Genomic DNA, 25934 nt, shown 5'->3' on the forward strand with positions numbered 1-25934 from the left:
TAATCAACAAAAAAGCAACTGTATATGAATATTTTAAAATGTAATTTTTGGAATCTGATTATGTAATCCAGATGACATATAATCACCACCCAGCTCTGTATGTATGTATGAGTGTGTGTGTTCCTCAGGAGACATCACGTTAGGGGCCCCCTGTATAGTCCTATATATATCGGGCTTGTCCGGGTACTTCAGGAAATGCTGTTCTGCTGGGATTTTCACACACAACCATCTCTAGGGTTTACAGAGAATGGTCTGAAAAAGAGAAAATATTCAGTGAGTGGCAGTCCTGTGGGCAAAAATGCCTTGTTGATGCCAGAGTTTAGAGGACAATGGCCAGATTGATTCGAGCTGATAAAACAGTAACTAAATAACACTCATAACAACCAAGATATGCAGCAGAGCATCTCTGAATGCACAACATGTAGAACCTTGAAGTAAATGGGCTTCAGCAGCAGTGCAACTCCTGTCAGCTCAGAACAGTTACAATTCATTCAGACTCACTACAATTGGACAATAAAACATTTCCTGGTCTGAAGAGTTTGGATTTCTGTCCAATTCAGATGGTATAGGGTCAGAATTTATTTAATGTAGCCTACCACTGCCACCAAAAATAAAGAAAAATTTAAATGTATACATTTACTAATGTGCACTGATCCTAATTGGAATGAGTAGGCCCACTGGACCACTGAAAAAGCTAGTAACCCTCTTTCATGTCACGTCACAAACTAACGATCTGGTTACTAACATAACCTCGGTTCCCTGAGATAAGGGAACGAGCGTTGCGTAATGGGTTATCCTCCTGTTTACCCTGTTACTGAAGCCTGATTTGTTTATGTTTGTGTAACTGCACAAACCAATGGCGCTTTGAATCGGCTCAATGCATCATTTCATCAGAATCACTTTGACTGAAGTGACATCCATCAATTTGTGTGCAGCTTATAGTACAGCAAGTGATGCAATGCTCGTTCCATTATCTCAGGAAACCGAGGTTACATCAGTAACTGGAGCGTTACCTATCGAACGTTCACTTCACGTTGGGTTATGGGAACGATATCCAATCACGCCTTGCTATGAGCAGAAACATAACGATCTGCTCTATGAGCCCAGTTTAGAAGGACTAATTTAAAGGCCCTTGAAACATGAGGGCTAAACTCAGTCCCGAGCATTAACCAGGCGCCAGGCATGGGACAGTACATAAGTCTTCAGCCAATACTGAAAGGGCTGCATGTGAAGTAGTCTCAGAAAATAACCGAGGAGGCAGCTGCCATGAGACCGGGCATCCTCTGAAACGTCCTGAGTGGACGTGTAATTCCTAACTTCAATGATGCCGCCACTTGCTGAATATTAAGGAAGCGTTCCGGCGAAATCAACGCTCACATTTGTCTATAAGTCTATAACTGATCCCAGAAAGGAGACCCACCCTCCAGATGGTTGAGCAGCACTCTTCCATGTCAAATGCCATCAAGGACATGGAGTCGTCAACGATCACCTCCTATTCAGAAACGCCGAAAGACACCAAGCCGCTCATAGCCGGGCCGACGTAATCTCACTCAAGCCCGAGGGAAGAGGCCAGCTGCTCGGATGTTTCTTCCTCTTGGGCGATAAAGGAAATGGGGATGCAGGACGGGGAGGCCCGCCTTCGTGAAAGAAGGCAATGCGTGAGCGAAGGAGGGAGAGACTCATGTTCTCGCAGTGAGAACATGAAGTCTCAGTGATACCCGGACAGGCGACGCAGTCACTGTGCCCATCAGCGTTTAGCAAGGGGTCCTTGCAGGAGCTGCACTCACAGAGCGACATTAGCAACAGCGACACTGGAAATTTGCTCTGGAAATATGATCTTGAATTGCTCTTAATTTGCCAGATAGCCGCAGGGGAAGGACTTCTTCCACAGAGGAGAGCGAGGAGAGCAGGTAAGCAGTCTTCTTTCTTGCTTCTTCGTGGTAGGGTCAGCGAAGAGATGGTCTCATCGCTGAAGGAGAAGATCCTAATGAAATGGCACGTTAAGCCGACTTATATAGAGGTCGGCTCCGCCTTTTCTGGTGGGATAAAGTGCCACTGGTTTGTGCAGTTACACAAACATTAACAGATCAGGCTTCAGTAACAGGGTAAACAGGAGGAGAACCCATAACGCAACGTGAAGTGAACCTTCGATAGGGAACTACAGATTATGTGAGGTTTGCCCACATCAACATTGTAAATTACTTACACATCAATTCTGCTTGTGTGTTGACAAAACAAGAGGTAATGTGAAGAGAGGAAAGGTTAACAAGAAATATGTGTGTGGGGGGAAGGGGGTCTTGACTGAGATCATAAAATATCAGAGAGGTTATGTTACTGTTGGGCGGGTTTTGAGTGCGCATTGGGCTGGTGTTTTTCTGGGACTTGGCCACCCTGCCTCCACTCCACTGTGTGGCGGTAGCGCGCTGTTCTGCTCAGCGTCCGTGCGGTTTATTGGCGCAGATTGATTCGTGACAGCAGCGAGAGCTTCATTCTTCTCCTCAAACAATCAAACACCTACATTCAAGATGAAAGATGTCATCGGATACCTCAAACAACAGCAGAGCAAGAGTCCGACGCCTGAGATGGCCTCGGAGTGGCACTCAATGGAGGATCTGTACAACAGAAAGTATGAATGTTGTGTGTTCAGTGCGTGAGTGTGAGCTAGCTGAGTCATTTAGCATGCTAAGCTAAAGGCGACTTATAGTAATTATACCATCGGATATAATATACTTTAACTACACGGAAGGTTTAAGACAACGTTTTTTTCCCTATTTTTTTCTTTGCGTAATGGTTTTATGTTTATTGCTGCAGTTATTGTAAAATGCGTGTTTAACTCATGTCGATAGCAAGTCATTGCTCTCGTGAGGAGTCTAGTATGTGGTGTGGTTTGGTTTGTTTTCAAGTGCTTGACTTTCTTAAAACATCAGCCCATAGATAATGACATAGACAGATAGGAAAGAAGGTAAACAAATGAATGGGTAGGTAGTTATATAGTTAAGTAGATGGTGAGATGCGAGCAAAACAGATCAATTCACATTTATTGTATTTATTAAATATCTCTCTCTTTTGACAGATTGTGGCATCAGTTGACTCTGAAATTGACAGTCTTTGTGCAGGACCCTTATTTCTCCAAAGGGGACGGTCTCATTCAGGTTTGGAATCAGATCACAATTGATTCTTCCACTTCAGAAATGTAATGTGAAACATCTTAATTATCTTCATTTGCTTTCCACAGCTCTATGAAAACTTCCTCAGTGATTTTGAACACAGGTAAGAGGCAGTTCTGATGAGATTTACTCATGCATCTGATAACTGATAATAATTATAAACCAGGCGATCATTTTAGCACCTCTATTCATTGGCCATGTACACAGGAGTGACAACCGCGTTTAAATATGTGAGTGATTTCTCTAACAAAATAATTTTGGGTGCTCATCTCTTGAAATTGTGATGATTGACACCATGGTAAGTATAGCAATGTCCTGGCATCTCGCATATTTGGTATCTGCTATTTTTGCTATTTTTATTATAAGTGTTGCCATATCCACTCATTATAAGCGATGCTTATTGAGCGTCTTTGATCTTATCTCATCGAGCAATTCAGTTTATGTAGTTATTAAAGTTGGCAGGTGTAGGTTGTGATATTTTGTTTGTCTGGCTTATTTCCAAAATCCACCATTTGAATTAAAGTGGGCTTGTTCTTATTTACAAGATCTGGCAACACTGAGTTGAAACATACTTTGTTCCCTGTACTTTCTTACACTGTACATACAGAAAAGAGACAACTCTGATGTGCGTTTGAATGCATCATTAACAACTAGTAAGCTACAGCGTGTACGTGGCCAATTGTGATGCTCTTGTGCTTCTGGAAAACTTGCAGTTTAATCGAAACAAATTCTTTTTTTTCCGGACAGAATCAACCCATTGTCCTTAGTAGAAATCATCCTTCATGTTGCAAAACAAATGCCAGGTACAGCTCGGTGTTTTCTAGTAGTGTTCAATGATTCCCATCGCAAAGCCTGTAGAGAGTGAACAAAAAAATCCTACTCTGTGTTGTAATATTAACATCTTTTGTTTTTTTAACAGATCCAAATACAGCCATACCCTTTCTTGAGAAAACAAAGGAGAAGGTAACAAGTTGTTCCAAAGACTATAGAATACCCAAGAGGTATCACTCGTATAGTTTTGAACAGAGACAAACGATGCTGTGTACATAGGGCATATAGAATAAAGCTAGTTTGCAGCCCTCGTCCCCGGTTAGGCTTTTATATAAAATCAAAACAACCAAATAAAAAAACCTGCCTTCTGAGCAATAGATCGAACAGTTTTAGTGAATTTGATGTTTTCCCATTCAAAGAGATAGTAGCGAGAGGCGATGGCAAAGATGGCCACCGAGTGACATGACTTGCCTTAAAGGGACTTTGGTTGTTCTCCTTTGATTGAAATTTACAATAAGAGTGACGGTGTTGAAATCATTTGTTGTTGTTTTACTCAATCAGGTCAAAGCCAGTGATGAGGCCGTCATCCTCTGCAAAACCTCAATTGGCAGCCTCAAGCTCGACATCAACGACCTCCCAGCGACAAAGGTCATTTATTCGCATTGTCGAGCCCTGAATAGATTTCTACATATGATCTGGAATTTGTGGAAATACGAAATTTGTGATTACACCACTATTACTTGAGACATTATTCATGTGTTCTTATGTATAATACATTTGCAGAAATTAATAGAGGAAGTGGATGAGATGCTGAACAATCTCCCTGGTGTGACGTCAGTGCACGGGCGATTTTACGATCTGTCGAGCAAATATTACCGCATCATTGGGAACCACGCTATGTACTACAAGGATGCCCTGCGGTACTTGGGATGTGTGGAAGCAAAAGACTTACCTGGTTAGTGACTTCTGGATGTTAACATTTGACGAGACTTGGGGGAACTGCGCCCTCTAGTGGTGACCCTACAGAAATCAATTTGAAAAATCAAGGTGAAAATAAGACATGATGCTGATGCAGTTGGGATTGTGGTTTAATGCTCACCTTACCTCGTAACAGAAGCAGAGCAACAAGAAAGAGCTTTTACATTAGGCCTGGCCGGCCTCCTCGGAGAGGGAGTGTACAACTTCGGAGAACTGGTAAGTGTCTGTCGTACCTGTGTTTATTTATTTACTGTAATAGTTGATTTTATTTCGAATGTGCTTTTATTTCTATATTTTCAGTTTTTATTTTAAAGTTAATTTCATTGCTATGTGTCTCCTTTATTGGCAACTGCTTGTCCTTCTGGATTTATGTGCACTAACAGCTTGTCATGTTTACAGCTGATGCACCCGGTCCTGGAGTCACTGAGGAACACAGATAAACAGTGGCTGATAGACACACTCTATGCATTTAATGCAGGCAACGTGGAGAAATTCCAAGCCCTGAAGACCGCATGGGGTCAACAGGTGAGTTATTAAATGTCAAAAAAAAAAAAAAACCTTATCAAGCATTTTCAAATTTGTCAATATTGCATAATTTTTTTGTTGTTCTCTCCTCAAAGCCTGATCTCGCAGCTCATGAGGCCAAACTCATGCAGAAGATCCAGTTACTCTGTGTCATGGAGGTATAAATGCTATTGATTATGAATCTATTAAGCTTGTAATTGACTCCAAATCTATATATTGACATTTTAAGTACATCATTACTTGCTAATTAAGTTGCACGGGAAGAGTTATTATTGAGTAACGAAACTATAACAGTTAATGACTGATTGTCTTCATAGATGACTTTCACACGGCCAGCCAATCACAGGCAGCTGACGTTCCAGGAAATTGCACAGAGTGCAAAAATCCAAGTGAATGAGGTTTGTTTTTTCTCTTTTGAATAAGAAAAAAAAGTTAGAAAAAACATTTAATATATAATAAATGTATTATCAATTTATTAATATATGAATAGACAGCATTAAATAAATTAAACACAAAGATGTTTTGCTTTCTTTTTTATGGTTTTCTTTAATCTCATGTTTAGCGGTATATCTTACTCTTACTGGCTAAGATGTTCACTCTTCAAGTAGACACAGGTTAAAGCTAGTAATAATGAAGTGTTTTTTTAGTGAACATAGAAGTGTATTTAATCCAGGACCAGACTTAATGGGTGTCTGGGAGATGGTCTTATCCTTATCCTTTCCCTCAGGTGGAGCTGTTGGTGATGAAGGCTCTGTCTGTCGGACTGATCAAGGGAAGCATTGACGAGGTGGAAAAGAAAGTTCACATGACCTGGGTCCAGCCCAGAGTACTGGACGTGCAGCAGGTACGTCCAAACCAATGAAGACATGTATACATATACAAAAACTTTCTATGGCCAACACGAAGTGGTTTTTTTTCCTCATCTCCACAGATTAAGGGCATGAAGGATCGTCTGGACTTCTGGTGTGGGGATGTTAAGAACATGGCCATGTTGGTGGAACAGCAGGCTCAGGACATCCTCACTTGAATGTCCTTCATGCTGTCTGTCCCATTCAAATGTTCCCTTGCATTGCATTCTCCCTGAGTCTCAGTTCTTAATGTGATACGTGTCCGTATCTTCATTATGTCATTAAAGCAGCTTGTTTTCACAATCGTTCGTTTGGTTTTTATATGCAATACAAAATGTAAAGGGATAGTTCACCCAAAAATAAAAATGCTATGCCCTGGGCTATAAATGTTCCTTAAAATATCTTATTTTGTGTTAACCATTTAGAGTTCCTTCTGCCTCACCAGTAATGTACCAGAAGATGGAGCTATTGATATATAACACAGAGGAAAGCCGTGCTGCTATTAGTGCAACAGGGAGACCGTGCCAAATTAGACAACGTCAAGCTGTTGTGGCAGCGCTCTTGTCAGTTGTAGACGTTATCCATACACTGTTGCCAAGTCCGCGGTTTTCCTGTGAAATTGGTCTGCTGTTGCCGCGCCGCGGATTGAAGTGACCCCAATAATGTGTATTTTTACCGGGGAACCCCCTCGAAACGCGGTTAGTTTGGGCTAGTTTTGAGTATCAGTTGGGCGGGTTTTGTTGTCAACACCTGGCAACCCTTTCCGTCAAGCAGGTAACGTTATTATTACTAACATAGCGGACTCATCGAAAATACACTGGCATCATGTAGTGAAGAGAAAGTAATCACTTTATTTTGTGTTTTGTTGTGTAAACCTGGCAACCCTTTCCTTAATTAATGTAGTTCTATTATTATTTATGTCTCTCTCACAGGACTTGAGTGTGTGTGTGTGTGTGTGATGTAAAGAGCAAAGCAGGCATTTGGACCAAAGCACTGTGAGGCAACGGAGGGGGAGACTAAAAAATTCTAAAGATTCTAAACTAAAAACGCATTTTTGCCCCGTTTGTGTTGTTTTACTACTTACACAATTATTTAAAGTATAAAACATTGTTATTTACAACACACAGCGTGTTTTTTATCATAATTTTAGGGGGGACAACCCTATTTACGCCTATGACAACAAGCAATGTTCCCATCATATACATTACGTTTTTTTAAGAAATAAATAGTTTTATTGAACAGATCGCTGTAGAAAAAAAAAACTGTTCTTTTGAACTGTCTATTCATCAAAGAATCCAGAAAAAATACTACTGTTTTCAACATTGCAATATGTTTTTTAGTGTCAAATTAGAATGATTTCTGAAGGATCGTGGATGCTGATAATTCAGAATAAATTATATTGCAATATTTCACAGCATTACTATTTTTACTGTATCAATTAAATGTAGTAATTAAATGTCAATCAATTAAATGTAGCCTAGCTTGGTGAGCATAAGAAACTTTTTTTTACAAAATACAGTAATGTTTTAACATATTGGATATATTTTACTCACTTTTAAAGACTATATATAGTGCAGGTGTGAATTTTGATTGATTAATTGAAAAGGAAGTGACATAATATTTAGTAGGAAAACAGTACAAGCATGAGCAAATATTAGTAAAAGATTTAATGAATTGTGTGATGTTTTGATGCATTCGTTTGTAATCATAACCATTTATTTGCATCCCTTAAGTTAATTTTCCTAGCACTGTGTTAACAATCAAGTAATAGTTATAATGTTATAGTGCCTGAGCTATATCAAAGTCCATTCATACAAATACTTAAATTACAACACAAACATATTCAAAATGGCTTGCTGCAAAATTATGTGAACCTGAAAAAGTGAAACTGGCTAAAAGCATGGCGACAGAGAAACATTAATTTATAAGCTCTGCAAAGCAAGTAAGTTAATCTACATTGTTACCCAGAACTCAACACTGAAGTGCATTTGAAGGCAGTAAAAGCAGCCATTGCTCTCTGAGCAGGCGACACGTCTGGTTCACATGATCTGATTTCTCCTTTTGCAGCTGTTGGACTCTGGCTGCGAAACGGAGGTATTTAAGGTCATCTGAAGTACCTCAGCTGGGTTGCATGGATTAATGTCTGTATCTACATACAATGACCTCAGTTTGTTAAGAAAAGTGCAACTAAAAGTGAAAAGCCACTGAAACAAATGTGGATGCATAAAATAACCACATACAACTAGGCATGTGAGTCAGCTTCAGTGTGAATGTTATCTTAACACGTCAACCAAAGTTTGATTTATAACTTTTATTTATAAAAACATGACTAACACCACTGTCAGAACATATGCCATCAATCCTAAAAGATATAAAGCCCCATCTAAACAGTAAAATAAACAAATCAATATAAAAAAAAATTCTCCCACATATTTGACATAAATAGATTTATTTTGAATCGTAAACATTACAAAATATGGCACACTGTACAGACCCAGCAAACAAAAAGTTAACGGATAACAAAGTTCTGCATTGTGAACAATCCTGATTGTTTTCTTGCATTCAGCGACTTCAGTTTCTGAAACCCTGCAAGAAAACACAGCAGTCAAAATGACTTCATTAATCTACAGCATCTGCACCCATTTCACATATTAATGAATTACTGATCCACACCTTTGAGAACTGCGTACCAGCTTTTCAACCCTGAACTTGAAATAATATCATCAATGTCAGGAACAAACCGTCTTCCATCTGGGGGGAAAAAGGGAATTTCAATACAAATACGGCATGCAATCAAAATCTGGACATTTATATTCATATATCACAGTTTCAAACGGAAGATTGCAGCTAAAACAAACACTCAGGATCAGCAATAACATGCAATCGATTTGATTACTTCAAGAATATTAGGGAGGCCAGACAACACTCACGTTTTCCCTTTAGGTAAAGCATTGACTGTGGTCCCCAGTTCTTAGATAACGTGGTCTATTAAAAGACATAAACAGTAAATAAGTAAAAGAAACAGCATACGTAATCATAATAAAAAGGTATTTCACACTCCAAAATAAAAATAAAAAACGTACCTTTTGAATGCAGTGACACTCTCTGACCAGTAAAAATATCACTGTGCACGTCCATAAAATCCACATTCTTGATATCTATGAAAAGGAAATAGATGAAAAATTGTTATTCTATGCTTATGTATGCACATAAAAATAGGTATATGCATATTTACCATTTTTGTCGGCTCAAGAATGGTTTTTGATCAGAACTAAACAAATCTGAGTGGTCCAGTTCTCTTCTCCTCTATTTATGTCCTTCTTTAACAACAGGACCCAAGGTTCGATACAACCCCCTGCGAGAGACATCACTTGCTTGTACCTTGTCCTATCATGGGAACGCTCTCGACATTAACCTGCACAAACGCCTGACGTCAAGAGCATCTGCCATAATGAAAATCAATACGGTGAGGTTTACCCTACAGCTGTGTCTCTAAAATTCTACACATGAGAAAAACACTCATGTTTCTCCTAAAAGTGTCTCAACCTTGAATCCAAACTGAGTTGCTTGCATAAAAGGCGATGTCAAATTCTAACTAAAGTGGGATTTGGTATGTGTTAAGATAAAAATGTAAGAAATGGAATGATTTTAAAAAAAGAGCAGGATGTCAGTCAACTTATATATATATGTGTATATATATATATATCACTGGAACAGAAAAAAGTTACTGATGCATGAACACAGTGACAGCTACATTACAGAAAAAAAAGCATCCACACATGGCAGAATGAAAATGCCACACTAAATTTCTAATGCATGGAAATGACTGCACTGAGAACCTGATCTAAATTCCCTGACACAGGAACCGATATCAAGTTTCCGAACGGTAAAAAAGGTTTCAGGACAAGCAGCAGGTTATGTGGTAATATAAATTATATAAAAAATAAATAATATTTAAATAACATTTATATTAAAATATATAAACATTAATAAAATGTTCAAATAAATTAAGATGTAAAGTGGTGGGAAAGAATGGAAATATATATACGTAATAATAAATATTTTAATAATTAACACACAAAGTAACACACCATTTATATTTAAATAAATAAATACTGACACAGAAAAACAGTCACTGATGCATAAACACAGTGACAGCTCCATTACAGAAAAACAACCGCAAATGGCAAAATGAAAATGCCACGCAAAATTTGTAATGCAAGAACTGAGATCAAGTTTCCAAACAGGATAAAATATTCCAGAACAAGCAACAGGTAATGTGGAAAAAACAATGTAAACATTGCTCCTGTTCAAATTCTTCAAAAGCAAGGTTTTGTCAAAGATTTTGCTTTTTGGTTATAAATACAATATAATATACAATAATATCAACATACTGCCAATAAAAACGTGGTTGGAATAATTTAAATACTGTAACAAAAATAATTTTTAGATAACATATTTAAATATAAATAAAATGTTCCATTAAAATCCTGCAGATGTGAAGTGGTGCGATGGAAAATAAAATAAAGGAACGATTAATAAATAAATGAATAAATAGTAAAAAAATAAATAATATATAAATAAAAAGTGCCATTAAAGTCTTGACGATGTGAATTTTTCATAGCATCTCTTAACGTTGAAGTAAATGAAAACAACACTTGTTGGTAACCAAAGCACATCTGGATCAATCGTAACACTGAGCATTTGTTCCCCATCTACTCATTGAATTGCACGCTGGTGGATTTGAATATTGAGCGGACAATCTGCGTCAGGCACTGGCCGAACTCCTCCAAAATCATTCTCTCAGCATGAGCCGAAGTGTACCCTTCCTTCTCTGCCTCTTCAGCCTGGGCGAGGAGACAGCCGCATGTGGCTTCCACTACATCGGGCGTGATGCACGCCAGAGGACTCCTATCAACAGAGACACCCTCAGTGACCACAGGAATAACAAAACCCTACTGCTCTCATTTACTACCATTTGAAAAACAACCAACAAAGCACGACACAAACAGTAGCCTGTAACCTCAATCTCGTTGGGCTAGTTTACAGTGATGCCATAAATGTGGGCTAACAGTTCACAGAAATCCATGTCCAATCAGTCTTGAAAGTGACACTGAAGGCCTCTTGATTCACATGATCTACTAAGGATCAACCTTGAAAGTCTTGGGCCCTTATTTTTACTCTTTAAATATAATCGATAGGACATAGCTGACAGTTCCACTTATTGCTGTGAGTGACTCTAATTGCATATGTGCTTGCGGTGTCACACAGAGGAAGTGGAGGTGGGAGGGAAAAGCTTACTGAAAGACAACATTGTTACACAATATAGCGGAAGTGAGGTGTATATACAATACTGTATTTTTGATATACAGTGTTGGCCAAAATTACTAGAACGAAGTATTTTCACCAGATAAAAAATGGTTTTAAGTCAGTTATGTCTATCTTTTGCTGTAGTGTGTCACTAGGAAATATCAGTTTGCATTTCCAAACACAACAGCCAGCGCTCCACACAGAGATCTGATCTCATCATCAGAAGAACTGTGGCAACATCTCCAAGATACTTCAATAGACCTACCTGAAAAACTATGCGCAAGTGCACCGAGGGTAAAAGCTGCTTTAAACGCAAAGGATGCTCACACCAAATGTTGATTTATTTTAGTTAATAGAAGTTCATTGACAAAGAAAATCTATTTAAGACATTATTTTTGACAGCATCCTCATTTTACAGCATTTTTATACAAGTGCCTAAAACTTTTAACAGAACTGTAGCTTTGCAAGTAGGTTTCTTGAAGCATCTTGGAGACACAACCATTCAAACGTCTGGGGTGAATATGATTTGAAAGAAGAAAGAAAGAAGTTTGCACACACACACACAATTTCATGATTACACAAATAATTACATTTATATGTGTATATATATATATATATATATATAAAGTTTTTGACAAGACAAGCCAACAGTTCCTAGTGTTTTGATTTTAATTTTATTTTTAAATTAAATGGAAAAAAAAACCCACTGAAAACATAATTTTATTTTGTATTTACATGAGTATTATTATTACAATGGTATTACATGTACCTGGTTTGGTAGTAGATGCTGTAGTCAGGTCTGTCCCGCTCAGAGCTCTTCTTCGAAGGACTTTCCTCATAGTTTCGGCAGCCCACACACTTACAGGTGGACGTGCACATGATTTTGGCCTGTGTAGAACTGCAGTGTAAAGTAGCTCCAAATAAATACACTATTAAAAATATACTACTTATCAGGTCAGCTTACCTCGTAACACTCGCAGTAGTTCTTCAGGCAGCCTGAACGCTTGCAGTTGCAGCCCTTTGTGTGACATCCCTTCACATTCCCCTGTTTCCTACTGCCAATCTTAGGCCGAAAAGCCCCTGGATTCCTGTCCAGACAGGCCTAAAGAAAGTATAGAATGTAAGAAGTGGCATCTAGTCAAAGAGACCATTTAAGTTGTTTTATTTTAAGAGGTTTCTGTCATGTGGTTGACCTTTATAGCCTGGGATCTCTCCAAGTTATGTTCAGTATTATTGTAGCAGTTTAAGCATTTGCAGTTGTTGCAGACATCTCCGTTCGCAAAACATTCACAATAACTGCCAAAGAAATTATTTGGTAAGAACTGATTTTTCATGGTCAGGACATAGCAGTTATTTTTGTACAGAGGCATCAGTCATCATGACCAAAGAAAAATTTGTTGGCTAATATAACCATGACTCAGTAGAGGTTACATCTGAACAAATGAAAGGCTAAAAAAACAACAACAACATGAAAATACCTACAGTTTCAGACACTGAGATTTTGTGCAGTTGCAGGGTCGCTTTGATTTTTCCCACTTCACACTAATAAACAAAGAATAGTTATACCATAATTTAAACTGTTTTACAAAAAGTACAGGTCAGTTGTCAAAAATGAACATGAGAGGCATGAGGTTTTATAGTAATGATACTCGTACCGTCTACGTCCTTTGGTCTGCCCTTCCTCTTCCAGTTCTACAGTCTGAGTAGGGCAAAGCGCCTGATGAAGCTAAAAAATAAAAGGTGAAAATTTTATTTATTAATTTTAAATTAATTTTAACTTCAGGTTCTTCCACAACATTTCAACAAGATTGAGGTGGTTGAATGAATTGTGTGCTTGGGGTTGTTGTCTTCCTGCATGACACACTTTCTCTTTAGAATTCACTGGTATAATTCAGAACTTATTGTTCCATAAATGATGGCAAGCCGTCCAGATGCAGTAAAACAGGCCCAAACCATGATACCACCATTACCATGTAATGGGATAAGATGATAAGATAATTAACCACAGATGGGTTAAGGTCCTGATGCTGGAATGCAGTGTTTTTCTTTATCCAAACATAACACTTCACATAACACCAAAAAGTTCTATTTTGGTCTCATCTGTCCACAAAACATTTCTCCAGTAGCCCTCTGGTGTGTCCACATGATCTTTAGGAAACTGCAGACAGTCAAAAATGTTCTTTTTGAAGAGCAATGGCCTTCTGCTTGCAACTCTGCCATGCACACCATAGATGTTCAGTGTTCTCCTGATGGTGGACTCATGAACATTAACAGTCAATGTGAGAGAGGCCTTTAGTTGCTTAGAAGTTACTCTGGGTTCCTTTGTAACCTCGTGAAGTATTACATTGATCTTGAATTACTATACAAACATGTTGTATTATACATTGAATTATACAAAGAAACATTGAGTTATTCAAACATGTTGTGAAAATCATATTGTTAGATCCCTGTTTTTTAAATAAAACAGGACCTTCACTGACACCTCTGAATAGATAGACTCTAATTTCACCTACATATTAACTGCTAATCCACTCACAAATATGTAACACCTTTTTTTAAAATCATTTTTAATATTGATTTTGATGTCACAATTAATGAATTTAATGTCAAAAAGTTTTTTTTTGAAAAAGTTTTTTTTGTTGTCAATGTATGGCAAACATTTCCCCATGAGATTACTGATTATGGAAGTATTAGGCCTATATATATTTATCTGGTTTATTATACATGCTAACCATTTACACCATGTTTTAAACTGACTGATGCAGTTTCCCAGCAAAACTACCTGTGAAGCATAAGGTCCTGGCGCGAGGTTGAATGTGACACCTGCAGATGTCTTGTGGGTCTGAGGTAGTCCAGTGGACGCGGTCTTCTCCGAATGTCTGGCATCTGATGCTGGACAAGACATTCAAACACTTCAACAGTACATTCAACTACTAACCTCATTGTAGAGATCATAATATGTTTATTAATGTAATAATGCATTAATAATTTCCATAAGCTTTAAAAATGCTTGAGTTTATTTTTAACAACAGTAAATGCATTTCATTTTACATGCAAAAAGGATTATTTATATAGAAGACTGAAAGGCACAGCAACAAAATAAGGCTCTTCAAATCTAAGGAGCATGGAAAGCATGGAAAATGGCCATGAAACACTAATTTATCATGGTTTTGGCACCAAAAAACCTTAATGAGCATTATACATAGACCTCAGGGGGGAACATTGGATAAAAATGCATTAAATTAATTAAAAGGTCTACATTTTGTAATCATTCAAGTGTTTTCAAGTATAATCGGTTCACCTTTTCCAGTAGGTGAGTGGTCCTCAGTAGAGCAGCTCTGCTCCGATGGTTTTGGCAGAGACACTGTGTTGAGATCCATCATCAGAGAGTGAGGAATCTGATCGGGACTGCAATGGTTCAGCACGACGACCTGCCCTCCACCGGTCACATCACACACAACCTGCACCGGCTGTAACATCTGAGAAGATGGCCTATTTCATCAATTTTGAAATGGCTTTATTTTTATTTATCTAAAATCTGGCACAATCAGCTCCTGACACTCTGAAAAAGTGGCATCAAATGAAAATGCAAATATAATGATTTTAAAAACAGGTCTTTTATTGTTTGGCTAAATCAAGGATCTATCGTCCATTAATCAATTGGTAATATTCTTTTTTCTTTTCTTTTCTTTTGCAAACCAAATATAAATGACAAATATTTTATTATACTACTAGATGTTTGAACCATGACTGAGTTTTTTTTACCATTTTTTGTTTCTTTTTTGAGAAAATAATGAGAATTATGACGTGTGTGTTTGTTTGTGGCAATGATATATGTGTATGTATATATATATATTTATATTTTTTTGTTTCTTTTTTGAGAAAATAATGAGGATTGTGACGTGTGTGTTTGTTGTGTGTGTGTGTGTGTGTGTGTGTGTGTTACCCTGGACCACAAAACCAGTCTTAAATCACAGGGATATATTTGTAACAATAGCCAAAAATACATTGTATGGGTCAAAATTATTGATTTTTCTTTTTTGGCAAAAATCATTAGGATATTAAGTAAAGATCATGTTCCATGAAGATTTTTGTAAATTTACTACTGTAAATATATCAAATCTTAATTTTCAATTTTTAAAACTTCATTCGGACAACTTTAAAGGCAATTTTCTCATCATTAAAATTTCTTGTACCCTCAAATTCCATACATCAATGGAAAGCGTAATTATTCAGCTTTCAGATGATGCATAAATCTCAATCTTGAAAAATTGACACTTAAGACTGGTTTTGTCACAAAATATATATATAGGGCATTTGAGAGACATGATACCTGACAAATATTGGACATCTCAACTGGAAGCTTCTGGTCATGAGGTGGCACAAGAAGAGCATGAGGCTGATTTCCCTGAAAAATTATATACAAAGGATCCATTAAGTCCCTTTGAATCAAGCTTCACATACATGATGCAAACATCTTCAGGCTGCACATTACATCCTGATGTCTGAATCCTTGATCTGTAGAATACCCCTCCAGACTGTAAACATCTGCACCATCAGAGCTGATACTGGTGACAGCTCGACAGATCTCTCCCTATGAGACAAAGAATTCAGCAAAGTTTTACTTATTTAATGAATTAAGGACAGACATAACATGTTTGCTTTATGTGTTCGGTTCGGACTCGTAATTTCAGATTTCACACAGAAAATCCTTTCAATTTGTTCACACTCACTGATGACATGCCGTAATGAAAAGCCTCCTGGGATGGCCAGGAGCTGTACGGTTGGCCTAGTGCATGCTGATAATGGCTAGACTGAGCCAGTAAGTATTCAGGATAGGACGCTAAGCTGAAGTGGGCTACTGGAGGCAAAGGATCACATGTTAGCTGTGGAAGAATCCTGTACGTGGTGTAGTCGTCCTCCCGCAGGGATTCTTCCATCCTGGAGTATACCGGTACTGGATGCATCCCATGACTAATGAGATTGGCCATTCTAGAACTTTCATGGGTGTGGTGTGAAGGAACAAGAGACCCTTCAGATAAGTCTCTTTTGTAGCTGTACTCTTGGTCCTCCAACTCATTCATTCTCCTTCTCTAGATGGCGCTGGAACCACGAAGGCATTTAACAAAACCGAATGTTAATCCACAGATGCTGTATAAAATTGTTATACATTTTAATTTTAGTATTTCTGGGCTTTTGGCGTTCTTTTACACCTTTAATTTTAATATTTCTGTTTTATTTTAATTACAACTATTATTATTAAAAACAACACTGGTCCCGACTACGTAATGGAAAGTTGTAACTTATAGTGAATATACATTTTCTAACGTTATACTCTTCAGTAAACTATTCCATTCTTAATATATTTATTTTGTGTTGAGCTAAAAAAAAAAAAAGTCTATAATAGTATAAATAGATAACCAAATATTTAAATGTTTAGTTTACCAACTTTGAGGTGAATTGGTTTTGCTAACGATTTAACGTTAGCTAGGTTAATTATTCGTCCACCTCAAGATATTAGTAAAACATCAGCTCTGTAGACATTATGATATACTTACCAGATACCTAAGTGCGTAACGGGTATTTTGACAGCTTAAATTAACAAAATTAACTTATCTAAAAACGTGTAAGTGTTTTGGATATGTTTTTCGATGTTTCAGATATTGTAGAAAAGCGCGAACGTTATTTGAGCTCACGCGCATAAACACCGCGAGAGGGCGCGTGCGTCTGTATTTCACACAATTATATTTTATTTTGTAAAACCGCTTTGTAAATAAAATATTAAGATAATTTGACGACGCATTTCCACACAACCGTTACAAAAGTAAGAACATTTTGCAGAGTCACCTTCCCCTTTCATTTTTAACACATTAGCTAATGATTCGAGGTTAAACGCTTATGAAACTAACCCCGCCCCCAGCTGGACTTTAAAGTTGTGAGATACTTTAAGAGAGCGCGTTTGGAGTGCTCCCCACGACTTGAAGATGAAGATCTACACCTCGAAGTGTCGCTCGGTGCTCATCACAGGGGCAAACAGAGGTCTCGGATTGCAGATGGTCCGACAGCTGCTCGACTCGCAGAACAGACCCCAAAAGATCATAGCTACCGCGCGGGATCCAGCCGCTGCAAAGGTAACGTCAGGCCGTCACAGTGCTCCATAGCGTCTGTGCACAATAAACATATCTGCACGAGCTGCTTAACGAGTGATTATGGTTTGCTGTCATTGTCAGGAACTGCAAGAACTCTCCAAATCGCATCCAAACGTTCATGTTTTGCCTTTAGGTAAGTTACATAGTCACGTGACTAACACGAACAATATCTAAATAAATTATTAAGCGAATTGAATTATTAAATATTCCACTTCTGCATCATCATCATCAGGACGATTTGTGTATGGAATTCTGTTTGCGTTTAGTTCTCACTCACTACTTTGTTTGTCTGTTTGAAAATTTCAGTACTTTATTTATATTTGTTTCAATTATGTTTGTATAAAAAAAAAGTATAAAAAACATAAACTATGTATGTATTATTATTTAACAATTAACATAATGTATTTTAAATAACACCCAACCTCCACAATAATGCATAAATAAATCGTATTAAAATTTTACTAGGGAAGTGCAATTCTTATAAATGTCCAGTAGGTGGAGAAAAAGGACAAAGAAATGTGATTCTTAATAGCATTGACAAATGTTTACTTTCCACATCAAACTTCTCTTTCAGATTTTATATAATAAAGTCCAAATTATATTTATGTAGTTGTTATCTGTAGGAATCTATCTTCTGGAAATCATAAAATATATATTAATAGTGTTTTCCAAATAGTGCACAGTGTTATTTTTATCTTATTTATATACTATTGTAGTGTGTTTGTGTATATATATATATATATATATATATATATATATATATATATATATATATATATATATATATATATATATATATATATATATAGACATACACACACATGTAGATATATTATATGATATATATATTTATATATATAAATTTATATATATTCCGGTTTATAATTTTGTATGTGTTTTTTATGAAATTTTTTTTATATATTTAGTGATTGCCCTTTATTTTTTTTTTTTTTTTTTTTTTCAAGCTATATATATAATATATATATATATATATAATATATATATATATATATATATATATATATATATATATATTTTTTTGTATTTTTATTTCACTTAGATATATTTATTATTATTATTATATTTTTTTAAGTTCAAGTTTAAATCTTAACTCTTTTATTTGAGCTACTTTCCATATAGTTGGTTAATTGGCTCTTCTATAAAATATTTCATTGGTTTTTAATTTATTTTGTAGAAAAATTTAATTTTTTGTTTTATAACTTATTTTTTTGTTAATTTACTTTTTTTTTTTTTTTTTAAATCCAGCAGAACCAGATCAAATGTATTCAAAAATCAGTCTGTCTTTATCATTTCAGATGTGACCAGCGACAGCAGTGTGGATGCAGCAGCGCAGTCAGTGGAATCCATTGTGGGCAGTGATGGTTTGAACTGCTTAATTAATAATGCAGCGATTAACCTGGCGTCTGAGCTGGACACGGTCACTCGAGATGCCATGATGAAAACCTATGAGAGTAACACAGTGGCTCCTCTTTTTGTGACCAAGGTAATATGACTGGATTAATTACCATCCAAAGGCGACTATAATCTTTCTTAACGGTATTGTATTTTCAGTATTTATTTATTTGAGTACCCCATGATCTTTTCCAGGCTTTCCTGCCATTGTTGAGAAGGGCGGCAGCTGAAGGCAGTGGCATGGGAATCCAGAGAGCCGCGGTGATCAATGTGTCGTCCCTCCTGGGATCCGTGCAGCTCAACTGGGGCGAGGGTGCCAGCTACAAGAGTTACGCATACAGGGCATCTAAGGTAAAACACCTGTTTAGTTGCTTTGTGGGAACAAATGATGAACTTCTATATACTTAACTTAGATTTTTGACATTCTAGAGCGCCTTGAATATGGTTACAAGGTGTTTGGCTGTCGATCTGGAAGCGGAGAAGATCTTATGCGTCGCCCTTCACCCTGGTTGGGTGCGCACTGATATGGGAGGACCAACGGTGAGTCTAAATGCTTTTATTTTTTATTAGTTGTCTTGATAAAAATGACGTTTTAATCCATTTTCTTGCATTTGAGCACCTTTGAGCCCAGAGGAGAGCATATCGTCAGTGTTGTCTGTCATTTCTGGATTAACGGAGAAGCATCATGGTATATGTGGACTACACTGGGAAAAGCTTACCCTGGTGATCTCTATATTGTGTTCTGAGTGCCAGATGACCGCTGGGAAGCTAAGACCAGAGAAACAGCATGCTGTATTAATTATTCATGTTTCCACCTGTATGTACTGACCAAGAAGTAAAATAGTGAAGTAACCTTAGGTCTTTGGAGAACTGAATTGTTATGAAATGTTCATACTTTGTCATGGTTATTGCCTTTTCTATGAATATAAAATAAAAGATAAGACAGACAGTAAGGTGAGTCGAATGCCATTTATAAGTTTTATTTTTGAATCCATCTCCACATGATTCGGGCAGATTAAAGTCGCGTGGTAATATTGAGAGATTAGCGTGTCGAGAACAGTGCGGTGGAGAAGACGTTGAACATTAATGCAGCCTCTGAGAGTGAGTTCAGCCGGGTGCTGTGGAGGTCACGGTGTGTCAGTGCTGGATTCGGTCAAAATTAGGCTTGACTTATTTCCTCTGAGGTGAGAGAGGAAGGTAGACTGTCAAGAGCTCCAATTTCTGCAGGGGGGAGCAAGTAAAAATGTGAAAATTAGAACAACAAACTTTCTTGCAGTCATATTAAGCTCTTATTTGCCTAAAACCTACAGAGATGGTTATTCAGAATTGCATGGTATATACATGACTTGTCTTTTATGAGTCTGTTTATTAATATTTTGATGGTTTTGGTTACTAGTAGAAGTCAGAGTTGAATTCTACATTTATTAATTTAACTGAATGACTGGATCGAATGCATAACAGTAGCACAGCAGATGAATTTCAATAGGCCAACACAAAAAAAAAAAAAAAAACATCTGTGTTTCCTTCATGTTATTTTAAGTTTTTTTTTTTTATATCATTACAATCTAAAAATAAAAACATTAAAAAATTACTTTAAAATACATAAACATAAAAATTAAATAAAAATTTTATATTAACATTCCTTCAAAAAGATTTTTTTTTATTTAATGTTTTTTTTTAAATTAATCAAAAGGGGCATATATATATAATATATATATATATATATATATATGCCCCTTTTGATTAATTTAAAAAAAAAAATCTTTTTTAAAACTTTTATTCAGTAAAGATGCGCATATATATATATATATATATATATATATATATATATAGTATTGCAATCTTTGCTGAATAAAATTTAAAATTTTACTATATTATACTGTTGTTATATATATAAGATATATATATATATATATATATATTATATATATATATATATATATATATATTAGTATTAAATTATAGTAGTACTATATATAAGTAAAATTTCATACACGTATTTATATAACTATACTTACAACAATTTGAAGTTGATATATCTTTATTTTAGTTAAAAAAAATCTCTAATAAAAAATAAATATCAACTGCACTTACCTTTTAATTTGAGATAAGAAAGAAAGTCTATAATAGTGTGGACAATATCCTCATCTGCTATCCTCAGAGCTGCTAAAAAGCAGAAACAAGATTTTATAGGGTGATTCTCAGTTATTAATTTCCTTCCAAAGCCTTGCCACAACATCTGTGAAAGTACATTAATGATAAATGAATAGTGTAATCAACTTCCTGGCCTTTAGCGAGTCTAATAAACCATATAGAATCATTATCTTAATTAACACAAATCCGTTTTGGGTTTTCACGCTGATGAGTCCCTACGGGCGGTGCATGTTTCTTACCTGTCTTGAAATCATCCTCTATGGGCATTTCTCTTTTGCCTGCCACTCCGTGCTTGTCGCTGAGGCTCCTGTGGCTGTCTATGGCATCTGATCACAAAGCAAAACCACACATAATCACACTGATCATTTGAACAGCCCACTGAGCACCACGCCGTCAGACCCTGACGCCCCGGCTGATATTCATAGACCTGCCTGTGGCACACATATGTTCCTAATGCGACGAGTCATTATCCGAGGAATATCTTTTTGGTTGGGTTTCTGTTTTTGGGACAGATTGAGTAGAGCAACCTGCAGGAATTGAGTCATGGAATTGCTTTTTTTGTTGCAATGCAAAGCATACGCTCACACCCTTGTGAAAAAGAAGTGTACTTTTAGTGTACTTCAAATCCTAGAAGTATATTTTTTAAAATCTTTTGCAGATGATATTACCTAGAAGTATATTTTTTAAATCTGTATTTTTTATTTATTAACACTTAAATACTTTTAAAAAATTGCACTGCATTGTAATATAAGTACGTCAAATCAGGTTTTAATAATCTTTTGTTGTGCTTTAAAGAAGTACACTTATTTTGATTGGCTGATAAGCAGCACATGTAAAATACTTGATTATAATTTCATTTAAAGTTCATTTATTTTAAATTAACTAAATATAATTACAAATAATACATGACATACAAGTTTCAATAGAAACTGCATTAAAGCATATTTTAATAACCATAAATGATTGTCATTAACATATTTCAAAGACGTACTTAAATCCTATTTAAGTGGGTCAAAAAACAACTAAATACATTTAATATAAATTTAAACTATAATGTGAAAAATATGGAATTAAGTGTCCAAAACCTTGCACTTGAGTATATTATTTCTATAACTAGTCATTTTAAAAGTATTCTATAGTGTACTCCTTTTGCACCTGGCGGCAAAAACAACAGCAAAAGCTCACAGCAAGATGACAAGCAGAGACAGAGGGTAAAGATAGAGGATGTAAAAAGAGTGAAAGACTATTTAATGCAAGGAAAACAGCTTATATAGCCTATTCAGAAAGAAACCTGCTGCTAAATGGGTTAGTACTAATTGAATTTAAGACTATGAATGGCAGTATTTAGAAAGTTCATGAAGAATACTTCATGCATTTGCACACAGAATATGCTGCTAATGATGCTCTCAAACAGCAATGATTGATCTTTCCAGTTCAGGTGAAAAGATCTTTCTTTGATTCGTGCCTAATGGAAGCTTTACCAGCAATGCAAAACAGCACATAGAGCGAAACACCACAGAGCAATTCCTCCTCTGACTTCAATAACCTGCAGGTGCTATCTTACATTGACCAAGCAGATCTTCTCTCCCCCTTGCACTGGGAGAATCCTTAATCTGTATAAGGTGATCAATACGACCTGAAACACAGGGAGCTTATGTAACTGATCTACACAGGTGAGCTTGACATCACTGCACCCCAACACATTTCATCAAAGAGAGCCAACAGGCCTGCACAGACAGTACAGCAAACTAAAGAGTCCAAGGTTTAGAAAGCAGCCCTGTGAGCTCAAATCAAAAGTAAAGGAAAATATATATACGTCAAAACAGTTACATTAATCATAGGCAACTGTTTTTAAATAAACAGCTATGGGGAAAGACAGAGTGTGGTATTATTGGAGAAGACAGAAAAAAGTCTACAAAAGATGTAATGGGGAACTCACGAGGACCGAGGAGATACCCAGCGCTGTTGAGGGTCCATCCTCTCTTCTCTTTTTCCTGTTTTATAGAATATGTGGTATATAAAGAAGGTTCAATAAACATATACTGTAAAATAAAATCCTTGTACATTTACAGTTAAAAACTGTTGGTTGCCAGACATTCACTGGAAAAATGATGTTTCAGGTATTACAAGATGACAGTTTTAGAACTGATAACTATATTTCATTATTAAGTGATGTAATGCTAATATACCAGTCTACTTAAACTAACAAAAACTGAAATGTTTTTGTTTTTTGTATTTGCCATACATTATTCTGTTTTTACTTGCAAAAAACATAAATTTGATTTACTGTAAAATTAAATATAATGCATTGTTAATAGTTGTAACACATTTTTACAAAAATGACAAACATTTTTATTGTAGTGATGATCAGGGCTAGCTGTCACAAGCCTCATATCTCAGTAACTTTTGATTTGTAACCATATTGGTTCTTATAATCAGAACTAAAATTACAATATACTACTAATGATAAACAGTTTTCTTTAGCTATAGTTTTGTATAATGGTTCAAAATCCTAATATCCAGTAACCTAGGCCATGTTTTAGCTACATATGCAGATTTTTAACTAAATGGTTTATGTGTGTTCCCAAAACAAGTGTATTTTCAACAGCTATAGGGGCAATTTGTCATTTGAGTTCCAGTTGTTTTATTTGTATGCACTTTATTAAATTACAGTATAAAATTAGTTTTTTTTCACTATTGTTATTTACATTTTACGCTACCTTTTACATTTATGCTATTTAATGATTTTGCCGAAAAGCCTCTAATATTCTATTAAATGCCTTATCACGTAGACAACTTACCCCATGAAGCGCGACAACATGTCCAGGTATTGGGGCATGTTGTCACAAAAGTAAACGTGCGTTCTTTTTCTTCTAACGCAACAACAGTGAAAACGATAAATATTTATACCGAAGACTTTAAGTAACGTATTTGAACAGAATGATTTATTTAATTTAAAAAGCCACCGTAAAGTTGTGAGAAGGTTAAAAATCGTAGCCCAGGCAGGTCTGCCCTATAACAAGACGTTTCAAGAGTGTTGTAACACAGAACAGTTCCTATATCTTCAATAAATCACTGTTTCAGCTTTTCCATAATTTTATATGCTTCAAAGATATAGGATTAACCACGTGAAATTCATCATTTTGAATCAAAGTAACTCTTACCGCAATCACCATTCCGAGTGTTTCCGTGAGAAACGCGCACACAATGAGAGACACACACACTCCACCGACACACCTGTGCATCTGAAAAGCAGCATCAGTGAAGCATTCTGAAACATACAGGACACGCACAATCAGAAGAAAGGAGGAGACTGGGAACTTACCCTGAGTATCAGTTGGGTCTTTGGAGAGTAAAAGCACTAGTAGGCTAATATTCCTGGTCCTCTGATGCTCCTGGGATCCAGCGCCTTTTATTGAAAGGGAATGTCTCGCCTCTGACGTATTTACTTCAAAAGATGACATCGTCAGGCTCTTCATCAATGATACCGCCAGAGCAACTTACCAACGATCGGGTCTGTTTATGTCCATGAGATCAGTTGATTATCGTATTACTAATTATTGTGTATAGTCATTAAAGTCCCATCCAGTTCAACAATCATACATCAGATCTATGTAAGAAAATGATATTACGGATTTTACATTTTCCAGTTTGACATTCCCAGCATATTTCTCAGCATAAACTATTTTTTGTTGCTCCAAATACTGTTGAAATGTACCACATGCATGCTTCTAAAGTATTAAAGAAATAATAGCCTATAAATAAAGGTGCTTCAAAAGGTTCTTCACAGCAATGTCATGAACCATTTTTGGTTCCACAAAGAACCATTTAGTCAAAGGTTCTTTAAAGAACCATCTCTTTCTTACCTTTTTATAATCTGAAGAAACTTTTTTCGCCGCAAAAAAAGATGTTTGATGTTCTTTATGGAACCATTTAGACAAAAAGTTTATTCTATGGCATGGTGAAGCACCTTTATTTTTAAGAGTGCATCATTGTTGACCAATAAATGTGTAAACTTTAGTCAGGTTATTCTGCAACCCAGGAGTTATTTTCTATGAATGTGCAAGAAATAAAAAGGAGAAATCTTTTTAAAATTACTCTGGGAAAAACTGTTTTAGAAATGCAGTTTTTGTATTCATGTATTTGCTTTATATATTTTTGAAGCACATAATACTTTATAATCCTTATTTAAAAAAAAACTAAAGGTAAAATACTTGTTTTGTTTTATTTTAGGATATATTTATTATATTCACAAATACACATCTTTGTGTCCCAGGTTACTGCATGAAACATAACCATACCTTTTCATAAAAAAGTCCTCACTTTCAGTAATTATGCCCTCATGTAGAGGTCAAGAGGTTATTGTGTTATGTATTGGTAATTACAAGGACCTTTGCTACTGCTCAAGTCACCCTTTACAACTGTTAGCGATCAGTGTTTATTGACATGCAAACACAGAGATACAGAGAAACAAACACTTTTCAAACCACACAAAGACATTTTTTTTAAATGCTTTATTGAGTGCTGAAGAAAATATGGGTTCATATGTTCATATGGGTGGATTGTACATTCCAACAAAGTGCAGTTTTACAAAGCCATTCATGCATTTGTTAAGACCC

The 25934-nt window shown here is 36.1% G+C and overlaps 5 protein-coding genes across 8 annotated transcripts; 2 read left to right on the forward strand and 3 right to left on the reverse strand.

The window, feature by feature from the left end:
• Positions 1-2419: 2419 nt before the first annotated feature.
• psmd13 (proteasome 26S subunit, non-ATPase 13) lies at positions 2420-6592 on the forward strand. Its single transcript, XM_042752918.1, has 13 exons — positions 2420-2626; positions 3074-3152; positions 3236-3270; positions 3915-3970; positions 4087-4130; positions 4500-4586; positions 4722-4893; positions 5053-5132; positions 5316-5441; positions 5537-5599; positions 5759-5839; positions 6169-6285; positions 6373-6592. The coding sequence occupies exons 1-13, from the start codon at positions 2526-2528 to the stop codon at positions 6466-6468; spliced, it is 1137 nt and encodes a 378-aa protein (XP_042608852.1). The 5' UTR covers positions 2420-2525; the 3' UTR covers positions 6469-6592.
• Positions 6593-8671: 2079 nt separating this feature from the next.
• On the reverse strand, positions 8672-10022 carry LOC122142500 (spexin prohormone 2-like). The gene is made up of 4 exons (XM_042753530.1): positions 9373-10022; positions 9220-9274; positions 8963-9040; positions 8672-8875 (listed from the first exon to the last, which is right to left on the reverse strand). The coding sequence occupies exons 1-4, from the start codon at positions 9436-9438 to the stop codon at positions 8799-8801; spliced, it is 276 nt and encodes a 91-aa protein (XP_042609464.1). The 5' UTR covers positions 9439-10022; the 3' UTR covers positions 8672-8798.
• A 341-nt stretch (positions 10023-10363) lies between these two features.
• On the reverse strand, positions 10364-17380 carry tesmin (testis expressed metallothionein like protein). The gene is made up of 12 exons (XM_042753047.1): positions 17158-17380; positions 16333-16702; positions 16095-16193; positions 15933-16007; positions 14901-15078; positions 14382-14491; positions 13255-13325; positions 13082-13141; positions 12793-12895; positions 12564-12701; positions 12369-12487; positions 10364-11200 (listed from the first exon to the last, which is right to left on the reverse strand). Exons 2-12 carry the CDS (start codon positions 16681-16683, stop codon positions 11005-11007), a joined length of 1500 nt encoding a protein of 499 aa, XP_042608981.1. The 5' UTR covers positions 16684-16702; positions 17158-17380; the 3' UTR covers positions 10364-11004.
• A 119-nt stretch (positions 17381-17499) lies between these two features.
• On the forward strand, positions 17500-20114 carry zgc:110339 (uncharacterized protein LOC550490 homolog). Its single transcript, XM_042753048.1, is given in 7 exon segments — positions 17500-17730; positions 17830-17881; positions 19065-19252; positions 19357-19512; positions 19591-19701; positions 19777-19850; positions 19852-20114. Coding segments are annotated over 7 exon segments (765 nt in total). The 5' UTR covers positions 17500-17583; the 3' UTR covers positions 19889-20114.
• Positions 20115-20120: 6 nt separating this feature from the next.
• On the reverse strand, positions 20121-24791 carry LOC109107167 (galanin peptides-like). 4 transcript variants are annotated; one of them, XM_019120436.2, is made up of 7 exons: positions 24641-24791; positions 24480-24560; positions 23255-23309; positions 22880-22951; positions 21555-21641; positions 21256-21324; positions 20121-20382 (listed from the first exon to the last, which is right to left on the reverse strand). In XM_019120436.2, exons 2-7 carry the CDS (start codon positions 24558-24560, stop codon positions 20321-20323), a joined length of 426 nt encoding a protein of 141 aa, XP_018975981.1. In that variant the 5' UTR covers positions 24641-24791; the 3' UTR covers positions 20121-20320. The 4 variants fall into 4 exon arrangements, with proteins under 4 accessions (XP_018975981.1, XP_018975980.1, XP_042608984.1 ...); XM_019120435.2 differs by having other exon boundaries at positions 21256-21327; XM_042753050.1 differs by lacking the exon at positions 22880-22951.
• Positions 24792-25934: the final 1143 nt, after the last annotated feature.

This window comes from Cyprinus carpio, chromosome B25 (genome assembly GCF_018340385.1).
Source record: "Cyprinus carpio isolate SPL01 chromosome B25, ASM1834038v1, whole genome shotgun sequence".
In the NCBI taxonomy this organism is placed as follows: Eukaryota; Metazoa; Chordata; class Actinopteri; order Cypriniformes; family Cyprinidae; genus Cyprinus; species Cyprinus carpio.